The 19,237-nt window shown below is 41.4% G+C and overlaps 1 protein-coding gene across 2 annotated transcripts in view; it reads right to left on the bottom strand.

The window, feature by feature from the left end:
- Nucleotides 1-765: 765 nt before the first annotated feature.
- The window catches only part of PTPRE (protein tyrosine phosphatase receptor type E), a 192,559-nt gene continuing 174,087 nt past the window's right edge, over nt 766-19,237 (bottom strand). For both annotated transcript variants that reach the window (XM_077258389.1, XM_077258390.1), the window contains exons 15-20: nt 18,124-18,200; nt 11,131-11,265; nt 10,860-10,985; nt 9,992-10,143; nt 8,052-8,187; nt 766-3,732 (exon numbers count right to left, since the gene is read on the bottom strand). In XM_077258389.1, coding sequence (XP_077114504.1) covers nt 3,658-3,732; nt 8,052-8,187; nt 9,992-10,143; nt 10,860-10,985; nt 11,131-11,265; nt 18,124-18,200 — 701 coding nt within the window. In that variant the 3' untranslated portion in view covers nt 766-3,657. The remainder of the gene's footprint in view (nt 3,733-8,051; nt 8,188-9,991; nt 10,144-10,859; nt 10,986-11,130; nt 11,266-18,123; nt 18,201-19,237) is intronic.

Below are 19,237 nucleotides of genomic sequence, written 5' to 3'. Positions count from 1 at the left end.
TAAAATAAAAAATAAATAAAATCTGGGACGGCAAAACCACATGACTAAGTTATACGTAGATTTAAGAACAAAAATAAGAAATGCTTACTAGTTGGTACTTAAATGCAAGGTGAATGCAAGATAAATATAACAAAGTGAAAACTTTTATTATCCTCAGGAAAAATTACATAACAAATGGGGGGAAGGAGTTTAGATTGCACCGAAGCTACGGCCGTTTCGCACTGACGTACGCATCTTCTGGCCCAAAAGAAGCGCAGATCAGCATGAAACAGCCGTAGCCTTAGTGAATGCTATCCTGTTCTCACTATATTTATTTTGAAAATTGAATTAAATTTCCTAAAATTTTATGGATGGTAAAGAGAACATGAATGTAAGGGAATGGAGATGTATTACTCACAGGACGCCACAGCCTCCATTCATCCCAATAGAAGCGAGACTCTACGTGTGCGGAAAATTCTGCACTGAAAACAGAACTGGGGACTAAATGTTCTTAGAATGAGTAGGATAACCCAAAGTGCCGGAGGCCGTATCCAAAAGGTTAAATAGATCATTTGTCATGTGATTAAGTACTGTATATGGCTTTCTGTGAATTAGGATCTGGCTCGAGCTTAAAGAAAGTAAATAAACCGTAACGTTTCCTGATCTGGCTGCAAACACATAGATCCAACCTCTAGCTCTGTAAATGATGGAATGTAAGCATGTATCCTGCACACTTATTACAAAAGTACACACATTCATGTTTTATAAAATATGATTTTTTTTGTTAAAGTAACGCTCTATTTTTGAAGCCAAATACTAGGAAACGGCTTAGCTAACAATTTCCTAATGCAATATTATAATTAAAAAATGCTCCTTTTAGCCCCAGGCTGGTGAGAAACAAGATTTCCTGACTACACAATGTCTCAAATTCAGTATTGTAAGGTGAATCGCTCATCAGACCCTAGAACGACCATCATTATTAGCCAGGGCGGTAGCTTATAGCTTACTTCCCTTGCCCTTAGTCATAACCTTGGTCCCGAAATCGTTCTGGTAGTTGCTAAAAAAATATTTCACATTGTCATAACTTAGCTTGCAGAGTAGTTGTATCCAATCGGTAGTTATCCAGCTGTTGGAAAACTACAACTCTCATTATGATGCGTTTTTGCCTTCAGGAAAACTATTGGATATTTGGAATTCCTAGCAGCCTTGCAGTTTTTATCAAAATTGCAATTAATCCTCTAATCGTATGAAAGAATATAACTTATTGATCAATGGGTGTCAGATCATTGGGACCCTCAGTGCTCCTGAGAATGGGGCTCTGCAACCCCAAAGACGTGAGCCACCTTTGTGTTGAATGGAGCGAAGGTGCACATGCTCCATCTCTGCTCTATATTCACCAAGAAACAAGACAGAAGAAGAATCAACGCTTTCGAAATATGGTGCTGGAGGAGGATGTTATCACTAGCATGGATGGGAAGAGGAAGAAACAAAACAAAAAAGCCACACATGTCAAAGGAAGCAAAGATCACCAAGCTACGACAGTCCTCATAACAGAGCGCAACCAACAGTCATCATAAAAGAGTGCAACCAACAGTCCTTATAACAGAGCGCAACCGACAGTCCTCATAAAAGAGCGCAACCAACAGTATTCATAAAAGAGAGTGCAACCAACATCATAACAGAGCACAACCGAAATTCATCATAAGAGAGCGCAACCGATAGTTGTAGGCTATAATCCTGGCTCCATTTTGCTCTTCACAGCCTCTTCCCCCTGCCTTGGGAGCACTGTGGCAGCATCCCAGTCAACAGCAAAGTTCAGATCTGCTATATTTTTTATCCCATGCTATTTCTTATCCCATATCTTTATCCCATGCTTTTGCTGACAGACTGGCACTCCCCACCACAGGTCCCATGATTACAATGATTTTCCTCCCGTTTTTTGCTCCCTTTTTTCTCCCTACCTTGGGAGCAGTAGTACAACATCCCAGCCTACAGTTAAGTATTGGTCTGTGATCTCTTATTTTGTTATTATATGCCATTTAATTGTATGTAGACACTCTCTTGGACTCATGATTGTTTTAACCCAGGAAGATGGCGGACCAACGGCAGCGCTCCCTCTCTACCTCCGCAGAATCCCTGTATCATGTTTTAGGATTGGATAAGAATGCCACATCTGATGACATCAAAAGATGTTACCGAAAACTAGCACTGAAATACCATCCAGATCAAAACCCCAGAAAATCTAGAAGCCTCTGAGAAGTTCAAGGAGATCAACAATGCACACGGTATACTAACAGACGCCACAAAGAGGAATATCTACGATAAGTACGGGTCACTCGGACTCAACGTGGCGGAACAGTTTGGGGAAGAGAATGTCAACACATAATTTGTGCTGTCCAGCTGGTGGGCTAAGGCTCTTTTCATGTTCTGTGGCCTCATCACCGGATGTTACTGCTGCTGTCGCTGTAGTGATAAATAAACTCAATAAAAAGCATAAATGAAAAGCATAAAGAGTCCAAAAGACTCTGCTGGAAAAAGTGTAGCCTCGAATGAAGAGAGGAGGTAAGGCCACACATGTCAATGGAAGCAAACATCACCAAGCTACGACTTGCCTACTTTGGTCACATCATACAAGAGAGCATTCACTGGAGGACATAATGGGTGGAAGATTAGAAGGAAGAAGGTGAAGAGGACCTATCTAGGCTTGCACAAGACCGATCTTCCTACAGAGCATTCATCCATCAAGTCGCCATGGCTCACGATCGAGCTGAAGGCCTATTATTAAAAATAATAATAATAATATATTCACCAATCCAACAGACAACAAATGGAGCAGAAGTCGAGAATATGCACCTCCATTTGCTTTATGATGTGGCTCTACAGACCCCATTCTCGGAGTTCCAGAGCCACATTTTGGGATCACTTGGGGTCCCAGCACTCAGTCGCCCAGTGATCAATAAGTTACGGTATGTCGTCCTACTTTATGGATCCGTGATAACGTGGAAAAAATTGGGAAAAAACCCTTAAGCGTCAATCTCTATAAAGAGTAGTTTTATTAATAACATTGCGCCTCATGTAATAAAACTAGTGCAAACCAAAAGTTCAGCCATTGCCCGTGGCATAGATTGGCGCTCTCATTTTTCTAAGGCAGTGACCTGTTTGGCTGCTTACGGACAACTGCTTCCCTTTTTGGTCTGTGCTAAATGTTATACTTTGGGACAATTATGTAAGGAAACTGCTATCTAATGATATATCATTGACCCCAATGGCGGATGACGCTTGGACCACCTTTGATGAAGGAGCTTTACATTTTTACATTTACATTGCAGCATGAAATTCAGACACTATACAGAAAAGGGCGCTGTCCCAATCACATTTTCTTATTTATGCCATTAAAAAAACAAACCTCGGCATATAAGAAAATGTCTGGTTCCATAATATACATGCCATATTATAAATAAATATATACATTATTTTACATCTACCTCTTCCACACCTGGAAGGCTTTTTGTATTGGAATCTGTATGTCATACCGAAACGGATGTAAAACCAAAAGCGTACATCATTTTGTTATTGGTAGCAGAGAAAAATACAAAAGCAGAAAACTATCGACGAGATAAATTAACAACAAAATAGATCATATGAATTAGTCCTGTATATAAAGTGGGTTCAAGTCCTTCACTTGAAATTGGCGTAATCTGAAAATATGTCAATAAAGTCTTGTACCACTTTGTAGCAGAATTCATACTGTTCCTGCAAGAGAAAAAATGACAAATTAGCGGGTATACCCCAATTATGCCATTAGTCTTGACTAATACATTCCTACCGTTTTGTGTCTACAGCTCCATTACAGACCTATGTAAAAGACAACAAGTAGGCCCCATGATGTTGGATTTTGTAGTAATATTCCCTATTTGTTCACTACTTCTTGCTAACAAGCCGAATTTAGCATGACCACATGACCTGTCATTTGGAAAGGCAAAACCCTTACTGATTGGCGGTTATTTAACCCCTTAACGACCGCCGATACGCCTTTTAACGGTGGCAGATAAGGGTACTTTTTTAACGGTGCTGAGAAGTCGAAATTTCTACCAGAGAACATGATTTGGGTCGGTTTTTTCAGACCCCAGTGTTGTCGTTATTAACAGAATAACGGGGATCGCAAAAAAAAAAAAATAAAAAAAATCAGATTTCCCATTAAATTTCTCTCTCCTCTGATGTGATCACACATCAGAAGAGAGAGAAATGGGGTCCCCCAATTCCCCCCCTGTATCTTCGGTGCCCCTGGACCCTCCTGCATCCCCCAGTCCTGTCCCCTGGCTGCCGGTGTCTTCTTCCGGGAAGAAAATGGGTGGTGCATGTGCAGTGCGCCCGCCGAGATCTGCCGGCCGGCACCTGGCAACAATAGGAAATGTTTTCCTATTGGTTCATTTTGATCACTGTGATAGGGTCTATCACAGTGATCAGAATAAAAAAAAAATAGAAAATCAAACACCCCTTTATCACCCCCTTAGGTAAAAATTATAAAATAAAAAATGTATTTATTTCCATTTTTACATTTGGGTTAGGGTTGGGCTAAAGTTAGGGTAGGGTTAGGATTGGTCTAGGGTTAGGATAAAGTTAGGGTTGGGCTAAAGTTAGGGTTGGGCTAGGGTTAGGGTTGGGCTAGGGTTGTGGTTATGGTTGGGATTACTGTTAGGATTGGGATTAGGGTTAGGGTTGTGTTATGGTTAGATTTGTGGTTATGGTTAGGGTTGGGATTAGGGTTAGGGGTGTGTTGGGTTTAGGGTTGGAGTTAGAAATGGGGGGTTCCACTTTTTAGGTACATCAGGGGGTCTCCAAACGCGACATGGCGCCACCATCGATTCCAGCCAATTTTGCGTTCAAACAGTCGAACAGTGCTCCCTACCTTCTGAGCCCTGCCATGCACCCAAACAGTGGCTTTCCCCCCACATCCGACGTAATGGCGTACTCAGGAGAAATTGCACAACACATTTTGTGGTCCATTTTCTCCTGATACCCTTGTGTAAATAAAATTGGTTCCAAAGTAAACTTTTTGTGAAAAAAGTAAAATGTTCATTTTTTCCTTCCACATTGCTTTAGTTCTCGTGAAGCACCTGAAGGGTTAATAAACTTATTGAATGTGGTTTTGCGCACCTTGATGAGTGCAGTTTTTAGAATGGTGTCACATTTGGGTATTTTCTATTATAATAACTCCCCAAACTCACTTCAAATGTGAGGTGGTCCCTAAAAAAAGTTTTTGTAAATAGTTGGAAAAATGAGAAATCGCTGGTCAACTTTTAACCCTTATAACGTCCTAACAAAAAAAAATTATGTTTCCAAAATTGTGCTGATGTAAAGTTGACATATGGGAAATGTTATTTATTAACTATTTTGTGTGACATGACTCTCTGATTTAAGGGTACAAAAATTAAAAAGTTTGAAAATTGCTAAATTTTCTAATTTTTTTCTCCAAATTTCTATTTTTTTCATAAATAAACGCACGCTATATTGAAGAAATTTTACCACTAATATGAAGTACAATATGTCACGAAAAAAAAATCTCAGAATCAGTGGGATACGTTAAAGCGTTCCAGAGCTATAACCTCATAAAGTGACAGTGGTCAGAATTGTAAAAATTGGCTTGGTCATTAAGTACCAAATTCGCTCTGTCACTAAGGGGTTAAAAGCCTGTTTATACAGGTAGACCAAAGTAAACATTGCGCTGGTTCTGGCAGCACAAGTCCTGAGAACCATGATCTTTTGCACTGCCCAAGTCACTCAATGCTTGTTCATCAGGTGATTCGGAGCCTGTTTACGCTGCAAAGATAATCATGAAAGGAACATTTTTGCACTGTAATTGTAGCTTAGATGAGGACAGTAAAGTAGGTGTTCGGAAATGTGGAGCCAGAAAGTAAAACCGTTATCTCAAAGTGGAGAGAACTTCATAATCTGAGGGTCCATTTACAGAGCAAGATTATCGTGAACGAGCTCTCTCAAAAATGCTCATTTCACAACATTCGCAGTCTAAATACAGGCTGCTGATCAGCCAATAAGCAAGCAAAACACTTATTCCTCTGATGAAAAGATCTTTTGTGCTGTACAAAAGATCATTGTTTTCGGTAGCTGGTCATCCGGTGTTAAAAGGAATATGTCAACAAATTCTTAGCCATGGAATCTGAAAGCTGCATGAACTTGGGACAGAGAGGCGGATTCCAGCAAGGTATCACCTACTGGAATGATTAGTGAAGTTTAATTAGAATCCTTGTTTTCTCTGCTGTAGATGTAGCAGAATTCGGAATGCTGAGCCTTGTATAACTACGTCCACACACCTGATTGGCTGCTTCCTGTGTACACTGTGCATTGCCGACAAGCTGCCAATCAGTGGTGGGGGCGGGGTTACACAGATTAGCCTGACTGGTTGGCACCTGAGATGTAGTCCTGTAGTGATAATCTATTGCTGATAAAACACTGTATTGAAACTACAGCAAGCTGATGAGCAAGAGACACATCTTTGGAATCAGGCTCTCTGCCCCTACATTATGCTGCTTTCATATTAGGCTACTTTCACACTAGCGTCGTACGACGCACGACGAATTGCGTCGTTGCGACGTACCGACGCTAGCAGTGAATGCGCCGCACAACGGGGGCAGCGGATGCTGTTTTTCAACACATCCGCTGCCCCATTGTGAGGTGCGGGGAAGCGGGGGCGGAGTTCCGGCCGCGCATGCGCGGTCGGAAATGCTGGACACGACGCACCAAAAAACGTTACATGCAACGTTTTTTGGTGGCGACGGTCCGACTCAACACGTCGCACGATGGTTGCGACGTGTGGCAATGCATCGCACTGCGTCGCTAATACAAGTCTATGGAGAAAAACGCATCCTGCAAGCACTTTTGCAGGATGCGTTTTTTCTACAAAACGACGGATAGCGATGTGCAGTGCACGACGCTAGTGTGAAAGTAGCCTTAAATAGCCAAAGCCTGGTAACAGATTCCTTTTAACAAGATTCATGCTGCCGAGAAAAATGGCAATGAACGATCTATTGCAAATCATCCAATGCGCAATATTAAGAACATTCTGCCTGTGTAAGCAGGCTATTAAATGGCTGCTGATCGGTAAATATTTACTAATCTGCAATCGTTTAATGCCACAAGTTGGTGAAGTAAACCAACCGTGAGATGTCAGAAGCCACAAAGATGCTCGGGCAATAGCATAGCACGGGTTGCTGGCACCTGGGCCAAAACAACTGTTTTATCCCTAATTCAGCAATAATGCCCCATAAAACAAATAATGGCAGCTGAGTGCCCCTTAATACAAGTAGTGCCCCTTTACACAGTATTAATGCCCCCTTAAAAAGTAATTACACCTCCTGAATCCCCTTTTTGTGTCATGGGTTATCTGTTTTAATTGGTAGTGTCTCTCAATGATAAGATGATAATAAGGTAGTTCCAGTATTCGGTTGTACTCTACAGTAAAAAAAATATTTAAAAAAAGTAGTGAATGTTAAAATCCCCTGCAGTGCCTCCGCAGGTGAAAGGAAGCATTACACAGTGGTCATTAAACTTAATGAGCTGTCTATGTAATGAATGGACCTGGTGGGTCCTCCAGAGTGAGGAACGCTCCATTATTAACCTAGGATTCCTTTTCTAAGCAGGATGGTGAATTAACCCATAAGGAAACCCTTTCATATATATCATCTAAGCCATTTTTCTGGAACATATTTATGAATTAGAGCTTCTCCTGCACCTAAGGTAGCTGTATACAATGAGGCCATATGACGCCCCAGTATGTGGCTGCACAATGTCCGTGTGCTGCTTCACAGCCTCAGGTGCCTATAGAAGAAGATATTCTCCCTTTAATGCAAATAGAATAGAAACAACCTCCATTTGTCTTAGAATGAGGCAAACTGATGTACAGCGAGGGTCTTATCCAGCTGTATGGGCATACAAGATGGCCAGATGCACAAGCCCTTGGGCAGCACTAATGACAGTTTTATGGGTTATAGTGCAAATATGTTTTTTTCTTGTCATTTAATATAATGAATTCCTAAAGACAAGCCTCCACTCACCAGTGTTTGCACCATGTGCGGCCGCTGCATTCGTAAACTTTTCACAGTCTGAAAAACATCTAGTAGCCCCTCTGCTTTCACTCGCTCCAGGATATTGCTGAGGGCAATGAATGTCCCCGTTCTGCCAGCTCCAGCACTAGAAAGGAATACGCAAATCATACATCAAATCTGGCAACGCTTCTTTCCATGTTTTATGTCAAGGTGTATTTAGCTATAGAACCTTTTTATTATTAATTTCCTCCTTTTATACCAAAGTCAAAGTGGGCCTCTTGTTGTCTCCCCCAATATTTCTGTACCTCTTAGGCCGGTTCCACATGTCCTGATTATTTCCGGTACCGGAGATGTCAGTGTCCCTGTCTGTAATACTTGCGGCACACATGTGGCAACCGTGTGCCTCATCAGTACCACGGGCGCCCGGGAAGAAGCGGTACAGTAAGCGCTGTTCCCTGGTGCCGAGGATCAGTGCGAGCAGGGGAGAATGATGAGAGTTATATTCAAGCAAGAACAATGACAACAGGCAGCGGCTGATATGACTATTACTCCCATCAGCCTACACCTGCTACCGCTAATAACAGTGACAGGTAATATTCCTCACCTGCTGCCTGCGCTATAAATAAATATATTTTCTAAATATATTTTCTATAACCAGCCAGGCAAAACTCACAACTGGGGGCTAAAACCCTCAGCGGTCAGTGGTCGCAAGGTTGATTATCAAAAATAGCTGTTTCCTTCCCAGATCTTTCCTTCAATCCCCACATTCGATCACTCGCCACTCCTGTCACCTACACCTCAAAAAACCTCTAGAAGGGCATGTGCGCATGTGCACACGTCAGGATTTCTTCAGGAATTTTTGCGTTTTTTTTTGCGGATTTCCCCAATAAAAACGCTATAATACCGCATAAAAAACGCATACATTATGCATCCTATCATTTAGAATGCATTCCGCATTTTTTGTGCAAATGTTGCGTTTTTTTCCGCAAAAAAAAACGCATTCCGGAAAAAGAAGCAACATGTTCTTTTTTTGTGGATTTTTTGTGGATTTCCCATGAAATTGGAGTGTCAGGAAAAAACCGCAAAAAATCCGCAAAAAAAAAAAGCACAAAAAACGCGTAAAAAACGCGCAAAAAAAGTATGCGGATTTCTGGCAGAAATGTCCGGATTTTGTCAGGAAAATTTCTGCAAGAAATCCTGACGTGTGCACATACCCGAATTCGACCTTTTCTTACCTGTAAATGAAAGCTATGATTAAAAATCATGGTTATTCCACAAAATATGGATTTCTGAACTCTTCCTGACTTGTTTCTAAATGATTATGAACTTGTTTTCTTTGCATTATTTGAGGTCTGAAAGCACTGGTTTTTTTTTTAATTTTGACCACTTCTCCTTTTCAGAAAAACAAACAAAATTTATTGCTTGGAAATTTGGAGACATGTTGTCAGAAGTTTATAGAACAAATGAACAATTTATATTTTACTCAAAATATACCTATAAAGAGAAATGTGAGACAAATTGAACATTTTGCAGTGGTCTCTTCATTTCTGCCAGAACTGTATATATATTCCATGCGTTGGAATCGGGGGTGTTTCCCCATAACCGACCCATTAGTGGTGACCGCCTGCGGCCTCCTCCATTATTTGTCAGCCTATCGTGTAATTGTACGGACGATGGGGGGCAGCAGAGAGCTGTTCGACATAAAGATCACAGCAGCTGGTTCTGCGTGACCCTCCCAGGCTGCGATAAATTCTCGACAGAGGTGAATTTAAAAATTACGTGTTTTAACATACTGTAGTTTGCAATTTTACTCATTTATAATAATGAGACGAACCCTTTAATCCATAGTTGTAGGCAAACAATGTAATATAATATAAGAAGTGCATAGGTAGGTTTGGAAACTGACTCGATAAGCAACCAATCCATGACGCTGGAATGGCTGCACTCACCTGCAATGTACAATGATGGGATGGTTGCCCGTCTGTTGCTGCTGTTTTTGGACGGCTGCAATAAGATCTATCATCCCTTTACCTTCTGCAGGAATTCCTATCTCAGGCCAGCCATGGAAATGGAACTGACGAATCAGTCGTGGTTGTTTCTCCTGCATAAATGTATTGCAAAACTGTTACTGAGCTTTATTTCCAAATGCACGTTGAAGCATGGGATTGCTGAGAAATGCCTCGAGCGATTCTGAGCACTTCATACAGAATTACTTCAGTACATTTCTTCACTCTTGGCACCTTTTCCTGGCACAAAGATGCAAGATATTGTCACAAAACCTGAGAGTATCATACAGAACACTCGGCCCACTGAGCACTACTGTGCATGGGAGAATCGGGCGAGATAACGGCCAGAAGACCGATCGGCCAAGCCATTGTTCATCCAACAATATGGGAGCTTTAGAGGGAATGAAAAACGAACAATTTTTTGTCAGTGTTGTATACAATTTTCATCCATTTTTGGTCCACGTTTCTATCATTACCACCTATGTGGCAGCTGTTTTTCTCATATGAATACACAGATACATAAAGTGGAAGAGCGGACATCTGTTTGAGGCCTTACTCATATATCATTAGCAAGAAGGAGACATACGGAAAGGCGTGTGAGCGCAGAATAATTCTGTATTCACACAACATCTTTTTAAGGCGAATTGTTTTCGGAATCCACCTGAAAAAGCACTGCGAAACCGCCACACAAAAAAAAAATGGACATAATGCGCAGCAATGTCAAAACGACATTGTTGAGCACATGTTTAGTCTAGTGTCATTTATTTTAGCGTCATTTCTAGATAAAGCTCTGAATTGTCTCCAATATTACCTGGCTGCTTGTAGCTAGGAAGTCTCTGATACTGATTGCTTCTAGTAAACGATCACTCTTGCTTTCTATAGTTATCTCTCCATGTGTCACAGCGCCCTCGGATGGCCAGTACTGGCAACATTTCTCCTGATGGAGGGAAAATAATCAGATTAACAGTATTTTAGAGGCGAGCTCCATCTTCATTACATGGATCATTATGCCCTAGGACACCATATCACGCACAAAGCATTGCCTTGCTTGATAGTTGCCCTTTCCAGTCATTTCTCTTTACCTGCTCCCTTTCCTGCAGTTCTGTGAGAATCACAATTGTGTGACACTTCCACTCCCACACCATCCTCCAGAAATCCTCCACCGTGTGCGGCAGAGGACCTTGCGTTGCGATAAAATAGTCTTTTTGTCGATAGCCCTAAGAAATAAATAAAATGGTATAAAGGCAGAAAATATAATAATTGTATATGCATGAATCCTATGATAAGTTACTTGTAATGTAGTAATTACACATATGCTATGCTACCAATGTATAGAAATATCTATAGCATAAAAAAATAGAGTATAAAAAAAGAAATGAGCAATAGGAAAGAGAAATAATTGAGAGGAATTCATCATGAGTATATAAAAAAAACTCTACAAGTAAACGCTGCAAAGTTTCTTGAGAATTTCTTGCAGTTTGTGACGTATACGCGGCTTAAAGAGGTTATCCGCTGCCATCCAGAACTACTCGCTTCCGCCTCATAAGTGAGCAGCATCGATAACGTTACCCCACACATTCGGCCAGACCTGTGCACGATCCGTAATGGAGGCTGTCATTTTAATTTAAGACTTTTAATTTTCTCCTGCTGCAGATCTTACAGTTCTCTGAATGCAGAGCCCTGTATAACCCCGCCCACACCACTGATTGGCTGCTTTCTGATTACACTCTGCATAGCCGGAAAGCTGCCAATCAGTGATGGGGGCGGGGTTAGACTGCTGAGCATCGTTTTTTGTCCTCTACTTAAAATCTTCTGCTGACGATAAAGTGATTTTATTAAAAAAAAAAAAAAAAAAAAAAATACTAAGCAGCCCAGCAAGTGACGCATCGCTCAAATTAGGGTCTCTGCCCCTACATTATGCTGCTTTCAGATTAGGCGGCAGAAACCTGCTGACAGATTCCTTTTAAAGTGATGTTTAGATAAGCATATTTAGGTCCAGGCACATTAGACTACACATTAATACAGCATATCAGTATTAAGCGCTAAATAAAGGCCGTATTTTAATCTTTTTCCTTTCCTGAGTCCATTCATAGGATCTTACCAGCAGTGCAAAAACCGCCTGATCTATCACAGACATGTTATCTATCTACAGACAGCAGATCGGGGTCAGATGGTACATGGGATCATCATGCCGACCACTTCTGACGTATCACATGAGACCACTTTCAGTGTCCGCGACCATCACGATAAGCATTTATTACATAGAAGATCGGCGAGATGACCCCCGTGCTCCACCGCGCTCATACACGGTGTTATGTCTACATTTGCCGTATCTTCTAAACAAACTTAATTACAAAAATGTAACCTTATCTTAACACAAAATATAAATGCGCCAGCACTTGAGGCATATGGGAAAAGATGAAGCTGCATACATGGGGGAGGGGGCCGCGTGTCACGTTACAGCCTCTAGTATGTTGACACACGTGTAGTAAATCCTGGTTACACCCTGTGTTGTGGGAACCGTCTACTTTCCAGCTTTTGTTTCACAACATTCTCAGTGACTGATCCCGGCCCCTGCACAGTCGCCAGCTTGTTTTACATCTCTCGGCAAAGCAGGTCATGCCGCTCTCACGCTGACGAGATGTTTCTTTTCAGGTTGTCTCATCACAGACATCCCCTTTAATATTTGCAGCCACTGCTTCAGGTCTGGATCCAGGGAAACCGCTGCAGAAAGCCTTGCCCAGTTTCCAGATTTCAGAAAATTCCAGTCCTCAGCTTCAGTTTTTTTTAAACTGTGCTTTACTCACTCTCCCCAGATGCAGCACGGAGTTTCCACTGTGGTTTCTGTTTCTGGTGTCTATCATTGTCTTGTTCAAAACACTGCAGGCAGTCAGTACATCTGAGCAGTTATTGGCTGCTGAGCCACTGAGTTCAGTTATTGGCTGCAGTGCTGTCGACTTCACATTTTTATGTATATATATTTAAAAAATTAAAAATGCATTTAAAGGCGTTTTCCACGAGAACAAAGTACATTTTAATTAATAGATCTTGGAATAATAACAACTTCCACAATTGGATGTGTTAAAAGAAAAAAAAAGTTCCTGTGCCGAGATAATCTTATAAATGTACCCCTGCTGTGTACTGTGTCTGATCATGCAGGAACATGGTCTGATCATACCACAGCTCCTGGGCAGGTGAGGAAGCAAAAGAGAGGATACAGACAGGACAGTGTGGGATCATAGCTGATTCTTTTTGTGAGGTAAAACATTTGACTGCCTGACTTTAAGCAATGTTTTACCTCAAAGAAAGAATCAACTGTGATCCCATGCTGTAGTGTCTGTATACTCTTTTACTTCCTCCACGGCCTAGGAGCTGTGGTATGATTTTTATTATTATTATTATTATTTATTTATATAGCACCATTAATTCCTTGGTGCTGTACATGAGAAAGGGTTACATCAAAATAGAAATATCACTTACAGTTAACAAACTAACAATGACAGACTGGTACAGAGGGAAGAGGACCCTGCCCTTGCGGACTTACATTTTACAGGATGGTGGGGAAGGAGACAGTACGTTGAGGGTTGCAGTAGCTCCGATGGTGCTGAGGTGGCCGTGTGGTCATTACAGGTTGTAGGCTTCTTTGAAGAGGTGGGTTTTCAGGTTTCTTTTGAAGGATCCAAATGTGGTGGATAACCAGACGTGTTGGGGCACAGAATTCCAGAGGATGGGGGATATTCAGGAGAAGTCTTGGAGGCGATTGGGTGAGGAGCGAATAAGTGTGCAGGAGAGAAGGAGGTCTTGGGAGGACCAAGATTACGTGAGGGAAGATATTGAGAGATTAGTTCGGAAATATACGGAGGAGAAAGGTTATGGATGGCTTTGTAGGTCAGTGTTAGTAGTTTAAACTGGATACGCTGGGAAACTGGAAGCCAGTGAAGGGATTTGCAAAGAGGGGAAGCAGGAGTGTAGCGAGGAGAGAGATTAATTAGTCGGGCAGCAGAGTGAAGGACGGACTGGAGGGGTGCGAGAGTATTAGAAGGTAGGCCACAGAGGAGGATGTTGCAGTAGTCGAGGAGGAAGATGATTAGGGCATGCACAAGCATTTTGGTAGAGTGAGGGTTGAGAAAAGGACGGATTCTGGAAATATTTTTGAGCTGGAGGCGACAGGAGGTGGCGAGAGCTTGGATGTGTGGTTTGAAGCACAGGGCAGAGTCCAGGGATACTCCAAGGCAGAGGATTTTGGAGACAGGGGAAAGTGTGATTTCATTTATTTTGATAGATAGATCAGGTAGGGAAGATGTGGGATATGGAGGAAAGATAATTAGTTCAGATTTGTCCACATTGAGCTTGAGGAAACGAGAGGAGAAGGAGGATATGGCTGATAGACACTCTGGGATTCTGGAGAGCAGAGAGGTGACGTCTGGGCCAGAAAGGTAGATCTGAGTGTCATCGGCATATAGATGGTACTGGAAGCCATAGGACCTTATGAGTTGTCCCAGGCCGAGTGTATAGATTGAGAAGAGTAAGGGTCCTAGGACAGAGCCTTGAGGGACACCAACAGAGAGGGGGCAAGATGAAGAGGTAGTGTGGGAGTGGGAGACGCTGAATGTGCGGTTGGCAAGGTATGAGGAGATCCAAGATAGGGCAAGGTCTTTGACACCAAAGGAAGAGAGGATCTGTAGTAGGAGGCAGTGGTCAACTGTGTCGAAGGCAGAGGACAGGTCTTGAAGGAGGAGCATAGAGAATTGTCTGTAAGATTTGGCTGTAAGCAGGTAGTTAGTAATTTTGGTCAGGGCAGTCTCAGTGGAATGGTGGGGACAGAAGCCAAATTGTAGGTTGTCGAAGAGAGAGTTAGATGCAAAGTGAGAGGAAAGTTGAGTGTGGACGTGCTGCTCAAGGAGTTTGGAAGCAAATGGGAGCAAAGATATGGGGCGATAGCTGGACATAGCGCTTGGGTCAAGGGATGGCTTTTTGAGGATAGGTGTGATTGTGACATGTTTGAAAACAGAGGGGAAGGTACCAGAAGTTAGTGATAGGTTGAAGAGATGGGTTAGGGATGGGATTAGTGGGGTGGTGAGGTTGGGGAGGAGGTGGGATGGGATGGGGTCATGAGGTGAGATGGGGTATGATCAGACCATGTTCCTGCACGTTCAAACACAGCCATTACACAGTTCACAACAGGGGCACATTTATAAGATTATCTCAGCACAGGAACGTTTTTTAACCCCTTAAGGATGAGGACAATTTTTTTTTATATCTGACCAGTGTCACTTTATTAGGTAATGACTCTGGCATCCTTCAACATATTCCAGTGATTTTGAGACTGTTTTTTTTCCGTGACACATTATACTTTGTGTTAGTGGTAAATTTAGGTCGATATGTTTTGTGTTAATTTATTAAAAAAAAAAAAATCAGAAATTTCTAAAAATTTGCAAATTTTGTATGATTATCCCTTTAATTCAAATTTTCACGCCATACAAAAACATTAATAAATAACATTTCCCTCGTGTCTGCTTTACATCAGCACCATTTGTAAAATGTTCCTTTATTTTGTTAGACTTTAAGAAGGTTTACAAATGTAGCAGTCAATTTACAGAAAATTTACAACTTTTTTTTTTTCGGAACCTATTCAATTTTGAAGGGACTTTGGGTGGTCCTATATATTCGAAACCCCCCCAAAACTATACCATTTTAAAAACCGCCCCAGTGATCATATACAAATCTGCTGCCAGCATTTATCACAGCTGGGATAAAGAACGCAGGTGAGCGTTTCAAACGCGTCCTGCTCCCTTGCCCTGTCTAGGCAACCTTTGTAATTTTTGTATATTTTTTATGGACTTAAAATAAGAAAAGAACTATTTTACCAGACGCTGGAACAACAACTGTTTATTCCTTGAGATTATTTTTTATATCTTTTCATTATAAAGATCTCTCTTAACATAATATTTTTAATTGTAGTGTTCCGTTTTTCACTCTTGTGCAGAGGTTACAGATTTGGTACGTTTTTGCCATGCAGATTTGCTTGCAAAACCTCAAGCAATCCCGATGCCAGCAAAGTAAATGAGAAACCTGAAGTTGCTTATTTGTGACTTGCAGATCTGATGCAGAAAATAATCTGCAGCGTGTCAATTCTCTGCCTGCGTTTTTCACCGTTGACTTCACTCAAATCAGTAAAAAAAATGCAGGGCAAACCAAAAACGTGGCAAAAATGCACCTTTTTGCAGCTGCGTTTTTTCCCTGCCAAGAGCTGCAGAAATGGTGCAGAAGTTTCTCCATCCGTTTATGCTACGTGTGCACATAGCCTAGGAGCGCAGACAGATGGCTGTAGTTCTCGTGCGAGGATCGCATCGCAATCCTCGGACTGACCGTCGTGATGTATGTCTATGCTGTCGCGCTCAGATCAGGAGAGGTTCTGGGCCAGTCCGTGCACTGCGATGTAATCCTCGCACGAGAAATACGGCCGGCTGTCTGAGCCCTAAGTGTGGCATCCATTAGCCCCAGTTATAAGAAACATATCTGTATATAGTGACAGAAGTAACTGGCAGGGCTGACCTGGGTCTGATAGAATCCAGGGACTTTGTTTAGTATGTTCGGTAGACATTTGGCAAACATGTAATCTCCGAGTCCAATAGAATCCTCATCAACGTGCTTCTATTTACTACCTAGCCCTCATTAAGTGCTATGTATAGCAGATGGCAAAAGAGAAGACAGGAGCCGTGATAAACCGCGTCTGTCTTCTAGCTGGATTGCAGGTGACAACAGACATCACTGCAGACTCAGGACCCGGTCGCACTGCCCAATGTCAAAAGATGGTGGACAGTCTGGAAAGGCTTAAAAGGAACACACAGTGAGTCTGCAAGATTTTTTTCTATGCTTTAGAAACAAGAGGTGGGTGTCAATGGCATTTGATGAGAAAAATAAATAAATTACACATTGGGTTTCAACCTAGTTGATCTATTGTTCTCAAGAGATAAGTCTGGCAGGTTCTTATTCCCCTCCTGTTGAGAACGCACAGCGTTCATGTGTATGGGGGGAGATCAGGAGAAGTAACTTATATGGTCACCTAAAAAAAATATACAAGAAATCCTACAGAGAACGCAAGGATTCATTTTTGGTTGATCCCGTACCATTTTTGGACTAGTGAACTGCTAAGGTTGTGGGGCTTAGAAAAGTGGCGACTCTTAACCGATCATAGGGGAGAGGCTCCTGCTGCAGCCAGTTCTCTTTTATCAAGGTATAGGATAATGAGGAAGAAGAGGAAGGGCATAGCGGATCTCCTAGACACACTCAGAAGATTGTAGTCTCTGAAAGTCCCTTCTACAGAGCAGAACAGAAGTTTCAATTATCATGGAAACATCTATATTACGAGTGTGTCTGGCCACAAGCTTGTCGACTATTTCCAGTAGCGACCAGGAACCTTGTGAATACAACTTAAAACTATAATACAGGCTGTAACTCCAGATAAAACAATATTTGTATTAACAAAAGTATTTCCAGAGTTATCACGCTTTTTTTTTAAATATAAATTATTATGTTTTATGCATATTTACTGCTCAAAGATAATACACTGAAATGTTATTAATTTAAAGTACACCTGTCACTTGCCAAACATATATGCTAAATATGAACATTTTTACGTGGTGTGAGTGTCGCCGTTCTGAATCCGGCACTGTTTTTCTTTTGCTTCTAAGCCTCTCCATTCCGGAGATATGGCCTCCTCCTCTCGGTATTTAAGTCAAGCACTTTAGACAATTGGGTGTGGTCTTGAAGAAGACGCCCACAGAGAAGAGCCGATCACTACGCCCACTTGACTAACAAGGCTTCATGTATTTACAGGGAAGAAAAAGGCCATATCTCAGGAAAGGAGAGGCACAGGAACAAAAGAAAAACAACGCCGGAATCAGGAGAAACAGCGGGTTTAACACCAGATAAAAAAAAAATAAATAAAAAATACATATTTCTAAAAAGTGCCAAGTCCTCTTAAAAATTGTAATTATTTTGATTCCTACATAACAAGGTGGTTATAGATTTCGGTTCGTTTTATAAGGAAAAGATAATGATATGTTACATACATCTATAAAGGAAGCGTTGATATAGTCTGTGTATTCTTCTCCTCTCTTCATTGACAGAATCACCCGGTTGAAATCATCTGATAGGATTTAAAGCACCAGAAAACGATTTTAACATTAAAGTCTAGGGTGGTATCATACATCCATTATGGCGGTCATGGTACAGTAATAACATCTGTGAACATTGTGGTGACCCTTCACACAGGATCTGACTGAACTATATGGGTCCATCCATTAGATTATCAAAACTACAGCAAGGTGCCCAGTAAGTGACACACCACTGGAATCAGGATCTATGCCCCTATATTAGGCTATGTGCACACGTTCAGGATTTTTACACTTTTTTTCGCGTTTTTTTCGGCCGGTTTCCATGGAAAATATGCTAAAAAACCACTTACATTAAGCATCCTATCATTTCAATGCATTCCGCAATTTTTTTGCACATGCTGCATTTTTTCCGCAAAAAAATGCATCGCGATAAAAAAAACGCAGCATGTTAATTAATTTTGTGGATTTTTTGCGTTTTTGCCGCTATATTATTGCATTGGAAAGCTCTGGAAAAAAACGCGAAAAATCTGCAAAAAAAAACCGCGACAAAAACGCATTGCGGATTTCCTGCAGAAAAAGTCCGGTTTTGTTCAGGAAAATTCTGCAGACATTCCTGAACGTGTGCACATAGCCTTATGCTGGTGACAGATTCTCTTATAAAATATATAAGATAACCATGGTCGTTAAAATGCGTGGCCATCATGGGTGTAAATATATTAGGCGAAAATTAAAAGCCTTGAACCCTCTCCTACCATGTTCTATTTGGTAATCCAAGCTCAGGTTCTACCTCTGCTCCACCTATAGCTGCCCCCTGATGGTCACCAAATATTACTTTTGGCTACAACTATTCGAGGAATAAATATGAGATTATTTTCATTTGAGGTGAAGAAGTAAATTTATGAATTGCATTTTCGTTTTCCTTTGCATACACCAGATCATAAAGTTAGACTTAGCTCTAGTCTTCTTCTTGGCCTGATAACAGGTTTAATTTTGTAAAGGGGTTGCCCGATAACTAAAGGCCTAGCTCACCATTCCTATCTATTAGACATAAGCATTTTTATGATTTACT

This window comes from Ranitomeya variabilis, chromosome 4 (assembly GCF_051348905.1).
Source record: "Ranitomeya variabilis isolate aRanVar5 chromosome 4, aRanVar5.hap1, whole genome shotgun sequence".
NCBI classification, from domain to species: Eukaryota; Metazoa; Chordata; class Amphibia; order Anura; family Dendrobatidae; genus Ranitomeya; species Ranitomeya variabilis.
This window is presented reverse-complemented; position numbering and strand designations above follow the sequence as displayed.